Source organism: Nyctibius grandis, chromosome 30 (genome assembly GCF_013368605.1).
Source record: "Nyctibius grandis isolate bNycGra1 chromosome 30, bNycGra1.pri, whole genome shotgun sequence".
Taxonomy (NCBI): Eukaryota; Metazoa; Chordata; class Aves; order Nyctibiiformes; family Nyctibiidae; genus Nyctibius; species Nyctibius grandis.
In genome coordinates, this window is record NC_090687.1 from 4,539,321 (window position 1) to 4,554,308 (window position 14,988).

The 14,988-nt window shown below is 35.5% G+C and overlaps 1 protein-coding gene across 27 annotated transcripts in view; it reads left to right on the forward strand.

Moving 5' to 3' along the window:
• RBFOX1 (RNA binding fox-1 homolog 1) overlaps window positions 1–14,988 on the forward strand; it is an 853,949-nt gene that overhangs the window by 602,331 nt on the left and 236,630 nt on the right. For 7 of the 27 annotated variants that reach the window (XM_068420332.1, XM_068420325.1, XM_068420349.1 and 4 more), the window contains exon 3: window positions 3,362–3,582. The exons of 19 other annotated variants lie outside the window; for them this stretch is intronic. In XM_068420332.1, the coding sequence (XP_068276433.1) occupies window positions 3,496–3,582 (87 nt within the window). In that variant the 5' untranslated portion in view covers window positions 3,362–3,495. Of the gene's footprint in view, window positions 1–462; window positions 599–3,361; window positions 3,583–14,988 lie in introns of those variants that run through there. One more of the 27 variants, XM_068420326.1, reaches the window with a different exon arrangement.

Consider the following 14,988-nt stretch of genomic DNA (forward strand, 5'->3'; position numbering starts at 1 on the left):
TAGGCAGGAAGTAAGTACTGTCACTGTCAGTGGCTTCAGACAGGTGTTTGATGTGCATATTACTGACCGTTCTGACTTTGTCCTCGCAAAAACATTTAGGCTCATGCTTAACCTTAATCATGCAACAGGTCCTGCTAAAGTGAAACAGAATTATTATCATATTTAATACTCTTCTGACTCGGTCTCTGAGTCGTCAGCACTCTTTATGGTCAAATTTCATGTATTCAATATATTCTTGCAGAACAGGAGTAACCATTATTGCTAACTAACAGTGAACTGTAAAACTTAAGACAAATTTCCTTTTTGTGTGGCTGGGAGGGAAAACAAATATGTTGGTATAAACTGGTGAAACTGATGAAGTTGTGTTGGCGTAAGTTCAGAATTTGGCACGGGGTGGAGATGCAAGTAAAGCTGTATTGTACTTCTGTGGTTTTGATTCACAGAGGTTTGTGCGAACTTAGGTAGCTGGTGCACACATGGGACATCATCAAAGCGCCCAACCAGAAAGTCAGAGCTTGGATTTGGAGTGCCATACAGCTATACATTTAGAAGCATGTTGTTATAGTGAGGCAAGCAAAGCATCCTTTCATTAAAACAGGTAACTACAGTTTATTTTCAAAGTTTGTTTTTATATATTAAAATCTGCAATGTAGTAAATGTAAATGCTTTTTAGACATTTGACGTTTTCATTATTTTTGAATGTTTATACTGCTTGCAAAGGACTGGAAGGGTCTTCCTGTAAGTTGCTGAGTTCAGACTACCACTAGTATTGGCATCATATAATTTTCTTTTATAAGCTATCCTTTTTTGTTACTATGGATTTGGAAGGCTGTTCTAGACCCTCACTTAGCCAACACCAAAATACTTTTTAAAAATAACTTGAAAAAATATTTTCAGCCTAAATTTATGAATAACTAGTTTTTCCTTGAGTTTTAGTGTTTCAGGATTGTCCTTAGCTTAAACAGTCTCTTCCTCCTATTGTTTCTTCCCTCTTCATAGTTTTGCTAGGATAAACAAATGAAACTTTCTTAGGTTCCTGTTACAACGTAGTTGCTCCATTCCCCTGAACAACACAAAAAGGACTTTCTCTGCAGCTGTTGTAGTTGAATTTGACCTTTTTATTTAATGTGGATGAAGCGAACGGTATGCTATTGGAAGTACCTCTAAAAAATCAAGAAATTAATTGAGAAATAAAATTAATTAAGAAATACTGATAATTTACCTTTTCGTATTTACATCACACTAGCAGCTCAGATTCCTTAGACAGATGCAGTGAGGTCCTGCTTTTCTTCCTCCTGAGTTTAGAACTGAAGTTTCTGTTACTAGCAGAAGCATGACCTTACGTTTTGTATTATTGAATTTCTTCCCTTTTCTATTAATGCAGTCCACAAGGTTGTGCAATTCTTGCTATGTAATATTCTTATCCTTCTCAGTCTTGACAGTACCTTCCAACTTTGTCATCAGGAAATTTCATCAGCATGTTGCCTTGTGCCAAAATAATTAATGAAAATGTTAAGCAAAAACTGTCCCAGTACAAATCACAGAAAAGCTTCCCTTGAGCCTCTGCTCCACTGTACAAATCCTCTTGCTCTTTAGGTTTTTCTAACATTTTATCAAGTACGTACATGCAGAAACAAAAAAAAGACTAGGTATTTTACAGAAGAATTTAGCGATCCTTATGTATGTCAGTTGTCCCATTGAAGTAATTTGAGTAAAGCTTGCAGAATCCATTTTATAATCTCCATTCCTAGGTGAAAGAATCTTTCTCTTCAACTGCAGCTCACTCTGTTAGACCAAACAAATAGGTAATAGTTAAAATGAACTTTTTTTTAGAAATGAAATACTTTTAAATGAGTTGGAATGGCAACTCGCTTTCGCATATATACCTTTTGTTTATGTATTTCTGTATGCAAGTTAATAACTGATTTTGTATTGGAATTTGTGACAGTCTTTTGGCAAACCCCATGATGTGTCAGCCTACTGTGTGCTTAATAATTAAACTGCAGGGTTCTGTTTCTTAATGAGAAGATAGCAAGGAATATGATTAATAGCTAAGCATAGTCAGATAACCAGTGTGAACAGCATTATCCCCAACAGAAAAGTGAAGTGATTCTATAACAGGAGATGGAACTAGGTAAACATCGCTTCATCATGTGCAATTGCTGTCCTCATTGCCAGTCTCTCAAAAGAGCATCAGAGGGTCACAATTCAACATCTCAAGTTAGGAATGGTGTAAGGCTGGTAGTAACGAGGGCCAACGTGCAGCTGCTAAGGTAGATTTCTAAATCATGCAACATGGCTGCCTTGATACATGAGAATCAATTACTGAAAACCTTTCACGATGGTCAAAATGTGACATTAAATAATTGAGTATCACATCAAATCTTGTCTGCAATTACTTATCTGGAAAAGTAATTATGCAATGAAATCAAGTAGTTGAAATTAGTGATGTGAAGCACCCTGGTTATTCAAAGACTGTAGGAGAGGTTTATATTTTTTTTCCACTTGTAACGTGAAGTTTTAAGCACCTAACTAATTCTTTATTGAATTAAAAAAAATCTTGCTCAATTGTAATTCTTGTCATCAATCATATCTGCAATAGAAGATACATTGCACATGAAACAGGTGTTAATGACTAAGTTTGTTTTGTCTAAAGTAAAAATGTTTAGCTGTGGAAGAGAATGCCTTGCAGGTAGTGCATTAAAAAGCAAATCTGTTTTGTTTGGGGGGGGAACAGACTAAATTTAGCTCTTTTGTCTCTTACACGAAGAGCATAAGTTCAATTGGAGAACAGATGAAACACTCTAAAGGTCAAATTTGTTCTTTTTAAAAAAGCTGTGATAAATGTAACAACATAGGTGTTATGAAAGGTTAGAAAAGCCATTAAAATGTAATCTACAGTAATAGAAGTAGTTAGCTCAAGTATTCAAAATAAGCAAGAAAAATATAATAAATCAAATCAGAATATGTATCCAATGTAACAGACTTAAGTTTAAACTCTCATAGGAATATTGTTTAACAGCTTATAAATACAGGGAAACATGTATTTACACAATCATGATAAACCTGATTATTTTTTAAATGGCTTCTAATAGTAACTGTTGTCATGTATATGCCAGAACTGATAGGAAAATTAGTTCTAATGGGTAGATCTGTACAGAATTTGATCTGTGTGTGTATAGTACTTAAAAATCTGAGCTGATAAAGAGTAGTTGGTTAGTCATGTTACTTAAGCTGGTCCCAAAATAGCACCTTCCTTTTTCAGTAGAGTTAGGTTTGCAGCTGTTGTCTCTATCTGTTGTCTCTGAAGAAAATTTTAACATTAAGAGTTCTGACGTCAATTTTTTTCTTTTTTTTACAGCTGATGTGGGCTTTGCCCCTGACAGAAGTTATTTGGTTCTAGCTCTGAGTTTGGAAGAAGTTGGTATATAGATTTTCCCCTAACTTTCAATTGATGTGTTTAGCTTTAGTGGGAGTAATACTATCACTTAAACCATGTTGTCGTCTCAAGGAGTTTTGCTACATCCATATGGAGTGCCAATGATTCTGCCGGCAGCACCATACTTCGCTGGACTTGTTCAGGTAATGCAAGGCTGCTTCCAACAAGCAACTTAACTCTAGTGCACTTAGAGTAATAATTGGAATTTTTATGGTTGAGAAAGCAAACACTTTTAATACAGGCAAAAGCTCTCATGTAGTCAGTGAGAAGACAGTAGGAAATCAAAAAGATGGATCACCCTAATCTGTGTATTGACATCTCTCATGGCTGAATAAATGGTGTAGTTGAGCTATATTTGCTTGTATTGATTTGTCTGCTGTTTAACATTCATGCCTTTGCTTCACGAGGTTGACCATAGGGCAGAGGATTTGCTATCCATTCTAGGTTTCTGAGGGAGTCAGCATTCCCACAGCAGGTCATAAGACAAAGTAACTTACCATGATGTGTTTAGGTTAAGTGTTTTAGCACAGCAAATATGAGTAGTGTTAAATATGCATTAATTCATATGTTATGCGTCACACTGAATGAAAAAGGGTTTGTGTTTTTGTGTGTTTAAAAATATATCACCTTCACAGAATATTTATGCACATCATATTAATTCTTTTGAGCCCTGAAAGTGTAAGATCTTGCTTCAGGGCAAGAGTTCTGTATTTTAGAAGTTAACTGGCAATTACTAGATTTAGTTGTTGTGTTGTCTGGTTTTGATTTTATTTTATTTTTATCAAAAAGTGGTACTACTGAATTTTCTGCTGTTAGACTTATGATTTTGAATAGATCATGTAGACACTAATTAAGCAAAATTCTGTTCTGTTGTTTACAGTATTAGAAGGCATTAAGAAAGAATTCAAATAACATTTCCAAGCATTGACAAAATGAAAAAAAGTGTGTACCCTGTAAATGGCAGTAGTTAGGTATTATGCATTATCAGGGTCAAGAGAGACGTGTATTACGAAAATTCTGTGTCATGCTAGGGATCAGTCGAATTAACTGTGGAGGAGAGGCAAATTTTTATTGTGCTCCTTTACTACAACAGTTAGCTGACATAGAGGGGCAATCAGAGCATGAAACAGGTTTTTTTTCCATATAGGTCCATATAGTAATTGCAGACTGCAAGTTGTGTTCTTCACTTCAGGCTTAATATCAGACACATATGTCTAAAGTAGAAATATAGCATTGCATAGGGGCCATTATCAGGTATAGAAAAAACTGTGTCTTTGGGGACATGCAAGCCGATGTGACTGTTTTATGCAGCGAGAGACGGTGGCACTCTTGAACACATCCAGCAGGCCTTCTTATCCGTTAGAATTTGGGGGTGAAGGTCAGACGCTAGAGCTCAGTCAGACCCCGTGCCATCCTGTCCAATAAATAATTACAAGCAAATCGTGCCTTTCACTCTATGCTGATTGATGTTGAAATTGCTTTTGAAAGTTCTCATAAGTTCCTGTTATAGATTAAGTGCCGGTGTAGGAAAAATAACTGCACCCAACTGAAATGGGTGAATGTAATCAGGTTTAATGGACTCGAGAGCTTGTTGGGAATTAAATAACTATTGATTTGTTGGAAAGTTGCTGTCATTACAAAATGCCACTCTGGACGCATTATCCAAGCAGATAGATTAGAAGAAAGGACCCTTTGAAAATTCAGGATGCCTTATTTCAATCTTTTTTTCTTTTCTTTCTTTCCTTAGAAAGATATATCCAGGCCTATGATACTTCATTAGCATAGGTCTAAAATAGTCAAGCAATAAGAATTGTTCTACAAAAGAACAGGGATGTTTACACATATAGTTGAAAAATGCTCTTCATGTGGATACTTCTCCAGTCTTTCCTCTTTTCTCCCTTTCCCTAAAGTCATACTGGAAAATTGCTTTTTGGAAACAAAACAAATGTTTGAGTTATTGTCTTAGTGGGTGAACTAGAACATTACATGGTTTAACCACTTTCTCACCCCAAGTTTTTATCTGCATTTACAGTATCTGCAGTCAGCTTATGACACTAGCATGCTTATTGTTTGTCTATTAGAGTAAACCTAAGTAAAGTATCCTAAATAAATAATACAAAGGACACTTGATAGGCATATTTATATCATCCTTTTCTAAGCAGTAATTACATAATGTTCAGAACTGTAATGGAAATTTTCTTCAAAAATATGCCTTGGTAAACTGATTATGCAAATATTTTTACTGGGTTGCAGGTTGAGAACCACAACCCTAAAGTATTTTTTGAATACAAGGCTGCTTTAACATTTTAGAGTCTCACAAGATTTATTTGCATGGATTTCTACAGAAAGCAGATGTATTTCTGATTAAGGATTCCTCATGATTCCCAATTGGATTTACACCAAGATTGCATATGGAAACGGTGTACAGTATTCTGTAGAAATTTGGGGGACTATTTTGGTTTTTTTTTCGTATTTTGTGTTGCATGGTTGAGCAAGAGAGCACTCTTAGTTAGTCTTCAGGGGTTCTGCACCTTCAAGTGCTGTATATTATTTTAGTTTGTGCTGTGTATGTGCAGCCTTTTCCAGGCTCTCCTTCTAAACTCATCAGTAAATTCTGTCCTACATCCTCTGCTTGCTTTGTCACACCCTCTTGTTACAGAGTACTGGAATGTGTGAAACTTGGGACAAAGAAAAAAGGGCAAATACTGTGGCTACATCTCTGGAAACACTTTAGGTAAACAGCCATGTGTATTTTCCCAGTTGCATGTATTATTCTATTTAGAAGATTTGTATTCCTCTTACCAAGATCATATGTTTGAGTGAGATGATGAAAAGTGTGTTCTTGGAGAGAGAGTAGTTGTTCAGAGTTACGGGTATGTCAAAATGTATCAAATTACGCTAAATATACTTGCAAACTTAGTTTTATTTTCCAATAGATAAATACACCTTAAAAAAAGTGGTTAGAATGATGGTGTTATTATTGTCTATGATTTCTTAACACATTTTTTTAATGAGAAATATAAAATATCTTTTCTTCTCCCTTTTTCCTCCTGGGTGAAACTGTAGGAGTTAAAAATCACATGAAAGTACAAATGATGCATAAATAGCATTTTGCCTCATGTGGGTGGAAAGATGTTTTCTGACTTGGCACAAAGGATGTACTGGTGGCTTCACAGGCTGTCACAATTTCGCTGCTGTGAGGACCAAAGCAGGTACTGCGATCCAGCAACTGCAAGGCCTACTTTGTGTCAAAACTATCATGCTCTTTTTCCTGGCACGTGAGATTAAAAACTGCCGTAGAGGATTAAGTGCCAATCCAGTAAAAGACTTTTTATCCTGCCCTTAGTTCATATCCCAGTTTTGTCATCTGATTCGCATGGGGGAACCTTTATTTCCAGATAAGCAGTGAAGTCAGTAGGGTGTCACATGAAAAAGATCCGTCTGCATTGGCCAGGCTGTGGGACCATTGCCCTGCTGTCAGGAAGCGTGGCTGTGTGCTACTGGACTGTCTTACATGCTCTCAGAATAAACGTGTGAAACGACATTCTGTTTATCATTGCAATTACAAAGTGCAGCATCAAAAAAGCTATTTCGAATTCATAGAAGAGTAGTATGTTTTGTCTCCATATAAGCTTCATCTTTCATGGCTTTGAGTGTTTTAGGTAAAACCTTTGCAATTGCTCTGGATGCTTGGAATGTTAGGATTATGATAAAAACACAAGTGCAATAATTGACATTTTAATGATGGATGCTAAATTATTACATGACTGGTTTAGGTGGCTCAATTTCCATTTAGGAGAGAAAGAATTCATATGCATTATTATGAAATTATTAAAGTTTAAATTACTTAGACTTTTCAGTAAACTACTGGAAAATTCTAAATAGAGAGACAGTTCTATTTAGTGCAAAACACGCTGCTTAAAAATAAAGATTAAAAAGATTAGTTTTTTCTGAATATGGTCAGTATTTTTTAAATTATGCTTTTATTTTAGCATAGTGACCAGGAAAGCTCTAAGAGTTCTGAGGGTTTAAGTTTCTGTTCATTGTTAAAGACTTCAGCCAGCTAAGCTAAAACCTTTTCTTCTGCTTTTATTTGCTTATTTATTTGTGTGGTGGTAAATGGGGGTAGAAAAAAAGTAGGAAATAGATGGCTGTTGATTTAACTATTTTAATAACCTGGGAATTACCATACTTTTAAGTACATATTTCTTAAGCTTAAATTATTCTTAAGGTATTTTTATTATATCTGTGCATCTGATTTTCCATAACTGGTTAACTAGTGTGTTTGACTGACAACTGGAAGAGTGGTAGTCTGGAGACAGTTCCATTTTATTTTAGGGCTAAGTGAGAGAATTGCCTAGAATATGCTGTGAAAAGTAGTGGAGCAGACTTCTTCGCAGTTCCATCTTTACCAGTCTGTAAAATCCTTGTTTTAGTGTGCTGTATTGGGAAGTGCTAGCAGTGAATACATTTAGAATACTTGCAAATGCTAGTGTGTTAGGCTACCTGCAAAATCTTCTTTGGCAGCCCAGTTTTGGAACATGTTGTGGATATGTTGTATTACCTTACATTAAAAAGGCTTTTGTAATTTAGTACTTTTTATTTGAATAATGCGTTGGAAATAGAAATGATGAGAGGTTTTAATTCTTCCCATGTTGCCTGAAGTGGTGTATAGCTGTTTTGGTTATTTTTAGATTACGATCTAGTGGAATGCAGTGCATAATTTCTGTTTACATTGGCTGAATTGCCTATTTGAAATGCAGTAAGATTATTTACCTTTGCTGCAGATTTCTTCTGGCTTGATTGTGTTGTTCTGTCTTTGCAAGTGATAAGGGTCTCTTATTACTAGTAATGTACTCCCAGCGCTTTGTGAGTGGAGGACTAACATGTTTTACTACTGCAATAATTTTTCATTTAAGTGTCTATTTTGTTCTGGTTTTGAGAGAGTATATCTAAAATTTCTTTTCTCTCTCAATCCAAGTTGCAAAGTTTTTCTCCTTTCTATATCAAAAGTGTTTTAATAGGACATGTAAGGTGGTGGTGATAGTGATGGATGTGGTCTGTATTACTTTGTTTACAAAACTTTTCAGTTATCAATGTTTAAACCTCTGGAAATAAAACTTCAGATTTTTTTTTTTTCCTTTTGATATGTGGATCAAGCAATGTAGCAAACATGCATTCTCTGTGAAACCTGTCAATTGCTCAAGAGGCTACAGACAGCTTGAAAGTATTTTGTTACTGCTATTGCAGAGTTTATTTTCTTTTAACCTGCCTTTGTTTCCCGATAGTAAGTGCAGATATCATAAAATACCTGGTGAGTGAACTTACAGGGGGGAGAGGGAGGGGCAATGACACAGAATGTCTTTCCCATTGACCAAAAAGACTTTTTTAGTGGGAAGGATAGCCTATCTAAAGAGTTTGACTAAGAAACAAGTGGTTATTCTCTCCTCCCATCTGCATAATTTTGTCTCACTAGCCTTTATTTCAGAAATCAGTGGGTAACATAATTTGAATGAGTCAGGCAATAATACATTACCTCTTATTCTGTCAGCTCGGTCAGGTTGTGTTATAGTCAGGGCTTCAGCTCGGTCAGGTTGTGTTATAGTCAGGGCTTCTTTCTGAGCTCTGCAAAAAAGCAAAAGATTTCATCTAACACCCAGCAGGCACAGAATTTTTTTCTGTCCCTCTTTTGCGTGTAATATCAGTGTTAGTGAATTGTAGACATTATGGTCTTTAATTACGGTCACTAGCTTGTGTGTTGGATAGCACACTGCAATGGAGTGTTTTAGTATGTCAAGAAACTGGGTAAATCTGGACCTTCATGACTGCACCTTCTGCAGTGTTTTTTAGGTGGAATAAAAAAAAAGGATATTTGAGTTTGTATGAACAGAATAGTTTCTATCATTGGAACAGGGTCTGTTTGTTTGTTCATCCCCTAAATAAGACAAAACTTTTAAGATTTTGATTCTCTGCAAAAGCAGATTATTTAATGTGGCTTCTCTAACTAGAAGCCAGCAAGCTGATATGACTGTTTGCAAGGATCTGGAATTTCAGCTGATGGTTTTTTTTCTGACTCATGCATAATCATCAGTAGTAAAAATTCTGATGGCCAGATTATGCCAGGAGATACAACTTTGAAGTTTTGCTGCTTTCAGTAGAATGATACACAACTGATATCAAAATGTACTTGTATCTCTAAATATAGAGCAATTATTTTTATGGAGTTGGCTTGAATCTTTTACATGTTCACCCTCTGATAAGTTACATGAGCTAAAGTTAGTAACCCAGTTAAAAATTCATCTTTTGTTTCATTTGGTCTGTTTGCTTGCTTGCCTTTTGTAACTGAGGTATGCGGGTAACTTTTCTCAGAACTGTTTTCAAAGAGGGTGTTGTAAGAATATATGAAATGTCTCTTTCGATAGAGCAGATTGTGGAAAAAATATGGTAAGGACATAATAATTTAAACCATAAATACGTTCAGCTGAAGTAATTGGGGATTGCATTTGAACTGCTCTGTTACCAGGTGAGACTGATGGAATCACACCTGGCTAAATATTTGCCAGCTAGATATCACAGCTATCTTAAGTTTACAAGCATGAGAAGAGTTCACAGATAATTTTTTAAATATTGGGGGTTTTTTTTAGTGTAGTGACAGGTCATGAACACTGTAAATAGATAATAGGAATTTGATCCAGGTATATTTTCTGTGTCAGAGTTTCCACTTGTGTTTAACGAGATTCAGATTATTGTGGATCACAGTAAATTGCGATACCCTGGTTCCTTCTCTTCCCATAGTGGCCAGAGATACATGAGCTAGATAGCCTGGAGGATGAATTAATTCTCTTTAATTCTGGTGGTTTTATTCAATCAATAATGAATGACTTTATTTTTCTCATCTATGTATTGTTTTATTACTGATCAAGCTGAGAAGAAAGTAAAAGTCTCTTGCCTACACATTCAGGAGTCAGAGTCGTTCATATTCTGCCTTTTAAGATTTTGTTTGAGGCCTTTGAATTAAATAAAACAAATTGTGCATTTCAAGGAAATGTTATTCAGACTTTATTGGAAAGTATCCTTAATTAAAAGCAACTTATTTCTTATTAGGGTAAAGCTAAAAATACTCATAAAGAAGTGAACTGATCTGAACTATGCTGATTTTTTTTAAATTTTGGGAGATTAAAAATGTGGTGAAATAATCATCAACCCAGTACTTTTTCATCTTGTAGAGCTAGAAGTACACTTTTGTTATGTCTCTGTCCTTACTTTGCCAGACTATTTCAAAACTGTGTAATGCCCTCCTGTGAGCTAATTAGTAAAATTTAAAAGTAATGGAGGAGAAAATGGTAGGTTGTTTATATATTGTTTTACTATGATAAATGTCTATGACAACTTACTTTCTCTGTAACATGTGAATATCTAGCAAATACAGTAAAATGCATCTCCAGCCATCTTAGACATGTACACTGCAAAACATCTAACCCAGGTAAGAAAGTGGCTGCCAAAATGCAAATACATAGATTTCTCTGACAGTTACTGGCAGCTGTGCAGGTATGCATCAGCTGTCTTCATTTTTACTGATGGTGGTACTATATACAAGCATGTTTCAAACACTTTGAGAACAAATCATGTTGACACTTGAGAGCAAGAAAGAGGGAAAAAAAGGGAATTTCCAAACATTTTACATGTCTTCCATCCGAGAGAAAAATCTTAGAATTATATTAAATTAGAACTTGAACATAGGTGAGAATTCCAAAGAGTGCTAAGAACAGGTTAAACCCCCCTGCCACTGTCAGGCTTTTTAAAAGACATAACCATGTAGTTGGTCAAAAGCAAGAAAGATGACATTTAGTTGAGAAATAAAAGGTGACTAGAGGTGAGGGAAAGCAGGTCTTCCTGCATCGGTGAATGATCTTGTAGATGATAATACAGAATGAATCATTCCTTTTTTCCCTACTAGCCTCAGTGTGATGCTGACTTTTAGTGAATTAGTAAACCTGAGAAGTCCTTCCTTACTCCCTAGAGATAACTTTTCTCTGTAAGTGTGGCTCTGGTGATTAGGCTCAGCTGGATGCTGAACTTGAGTGCTTAAGATGGAACCTGCTTCAGTTACATGAAAGAAAGCTTGAAGGTGTATACCCCTCTGTGCAAAGTGGTTCCTTGTTCTCTAAGTGTTAGGCGTGTATTTTTGTGTACAGGGTTTTGTTTTATTTTATTTTTAGTAGAGTGGGTTTAGTGCTTGACCAACTTTTTAGTATTTTTTTCTTTTGTTTCTCTGATGTATTAGATCTTGTCTGTGCAAAAAGAGATTAGAGAAATTTTTAATATTTTGAGACATACAGAAAAGCCTACTTTTAATGAAAGAAGCTCGCATTTGCTAGGTTCTCTTTCTCTTTGACTTGGAATTGTTCTGAAAAACATTATTTGAATAAATTTTTTTAAAAGAAATTTGTTCTTGTTAATATTTGAGGGAAAGTAAACCTCTACAGCTGTATTTCAGTGCCCTGTTAGAATGAAAATATTTTAACTTCAGTTCTTAAAAAAACAAAAACAAACAAACAAACAAAAAAAACCCCAAAAAACCAAACCCAAACCATAAATACTATTTGGAACCATCAAAAAACATGATGGAAGAGGGTGCTGATTGTTTGTATACAAAACAGAAAACACAAATTACCAAGAAAGCCATGAGGATAGTTTAACAGGGTCTCAAAAAAGTTTTATTCTATAGAGCCTGAACCATACTTGAAAAGGTCTGCTCCTCAGTATCTTAAATAATTTATATTTTGTTACGTACTTGTAATAACTAATTAGTACTAAGTGGTTTTTAAGTTTGCGTTACCTGGAAACTGTCCTATGTTGGAAAGCTGTCTATTCAGGTCCAGGCTACAGAGCATAGTTTCACTCTTTGATCTCCATTCCAATGAATGTTACTTTCAGAAGTGCAGCAATCTTTTCTACCTTGTCCTGAGATTGCTCATTCTCCTTGTTCTATCTAGCATGTTCTGTTGTGACAAGTCATGCAAGAGCCTGTTCTGAGAGGAACATGGAAAAGACCAGCGCAAGCTTTTCTTTCGCTAAGGGAAATGTAGTGTAATTGGCGCATCCCCCCTTCTGGAACACAGGAATAAATTACACTTTTGATTATTACATTTTTTTAAAATCTTGTGCCTAGACACAAAGCTGTACTCGTAATTTTTTTTTTTTGTCTTTTTGGCCTTCTAATGTCTAAAACTAGAATAAAGCAAACTTGAAATCTTGAAAATATCTTAACCTGTCTGTGATCAACTGATAAAATTTAAAATCTAGCTTCCATGTTCTCTGTAACTTCTCTTTCCATTTAAGACATAAGTATCCATCTCACTTTTTACTGCCTAGATACAGTGATGAGGATCTAGCAGTTATCACTGATTGGATTCAGTAATAGAAAAGGATTTAAGGCTAACTGGAACACAGCAGCTAGGGTTAGGCCCACTTCTCCTTAAAAGACCAAGCCAGTCTTTGGCAAATTGTTGTTCCTACTCGATTTTTCCCCTATCAAATCAGTTCTTATGTTTGCCATTCATTTTTTAAAAAGTTTGCAGTTGCAGAAATGGCTCTGTGGAGTTCCATGTTTGTTTATTCATTCAGAATCTTAAATATAAAATGAAGAAAAGTATTGTGTGTAAGGATTTACTCTAAATATTTATAAAGGTTACCTAAAATTGTTGATGATTCAAAGAAATTTTTCAAAACTCATAATTCTGTAAGAAAAGAAATGGATGGATCGGATTCATTATAGCATTGGTGAATGTGTACTGGGAAGCTGTCTTTGCTGGCTCCTGTGGTGACTTATTTTGTAGACATAAGTTGTTAAAACACACTCGAGCCTTTTGAACGCTACTGTTACAGGAAATGAAATAAATCCATTGCAGGATTCTCAGAGTACCATTTTTAACTGCAATACTGTGCTGGATTGACTGAAGTGAGTGCATGGTCTTTTTACTGCAGAAATGAATGCTTTGATTTTTATGCCTTCCTCCATGAAGGAACAGTTAAAATCAGGCTTAGGGAAACATAACAGATGTTCATACACATTTCCCATCTGAAAATACCTTCCACAGGCCAAGACAATTGTTAGGCACAATTAAGCCCAGTATATACATCCTGTACTGTGAGCCAAGTCTGCTGAATATGTTCCCAACAGGGAAGCACAGATTTGGAAAGAAGGCAGTTTGTATGAACTTTCATTTGCAGTAGATTTTTGAGAGTCACTGTGTGAAAAAACATGAGACCTGACTGGCAGCTCTGAGTCTGTGCCCCAATGCACTGCACTGTAAACTATATCTTTAAGAGAAACTTTAAATCCATGAGAAAATTTCATATGTATTTCAGGGATGATAACACTTGAAATCTGATTTTTAAGTGGCATTTGGTATTATGTTGCCAACTCACTTAACAAGCTTGTGGTATTATGCCTTGTAATGTTCCACATTCAGTCTAATTGTCACTGTAATCAGCTTTATGATGGCAACTCGTCATGATGACTACAGGGATATATTTTCCTCTTTTTTGCATATTATGTCTGAAATGTGAGTTACTTTTTGATTTCAGAGGCATACTAGTAGTGAAGGTAGAAAGGCACTGTAGACCTGCAGACTTTTAAAATCATGTATGACATGTTTATGCAGAGAGTGGAATTTGTCATTTCCAATGATATGATAGCATCTACTGTTGAAAAAGATGCTGAGAACCAATTACTCTTATGTTTTATGATATGTATTGTTACTGAACACATTATAGTTGGCCGTCAAAAAATTGCAGTGATTGACTATTTTCGTTGTATCAGAATATCATAAAGATGCTATGAAAGCGTGTTGACCTAAAAATGTCAGTGGGTATTTCATATCAATCTTATTTGGTGTTTTTCTTCTTTTTTGGGGGAGGGAGACAAAAGAGCAAGACAGACATTGCTTTTCTGTTGTGTAATGCCTGTCTTTAATAATGTAAAAAGCTCTGTGCCAGGTCTGTAAAAAGAATCTGTAAGTTGCTCAGCAGTCAGTAAGTCTTTTCACTGAAATATGCAAGAGAACTCTCAAACCAGTCTCCTATTCTCATCTTATTTTTCTATAATAAGACACAAATCTGCAAATATTGATTCCCGGTTTTTCTATGGCCTTAGTTCTCCGTATAATGTTGTTAAATTCCTCTTCAGATGGATATAAGTAGGGCTTAGTATCTCATATTACCTTTACTCGTGGCAGAAATGAGGAGAAAGTTGGCCTGTAGTCTCATGTGCAGGTGATGATATATGGTTACCTTTATTTCATAAAGGCAGGAAAGGGAGACTCTTCCGGTTTTCTGAAAAATATGCCTTGTTCCTATCAGAGAGGATGTCTTAAGTCTCTCTTTGTTAGTCCTCTGAAACTAGTGGACTTCTGAGGAGTACCTAGAACATTGCTGGTCAGTGTATAGCCTTTACATGTGCCTAAAAATGATTCTGTGCATGTTAACTCATGTGGTGGCTATGTGTTTATATCTGGTACTTGTCCACAGAAGTGTTGTCTTCATTA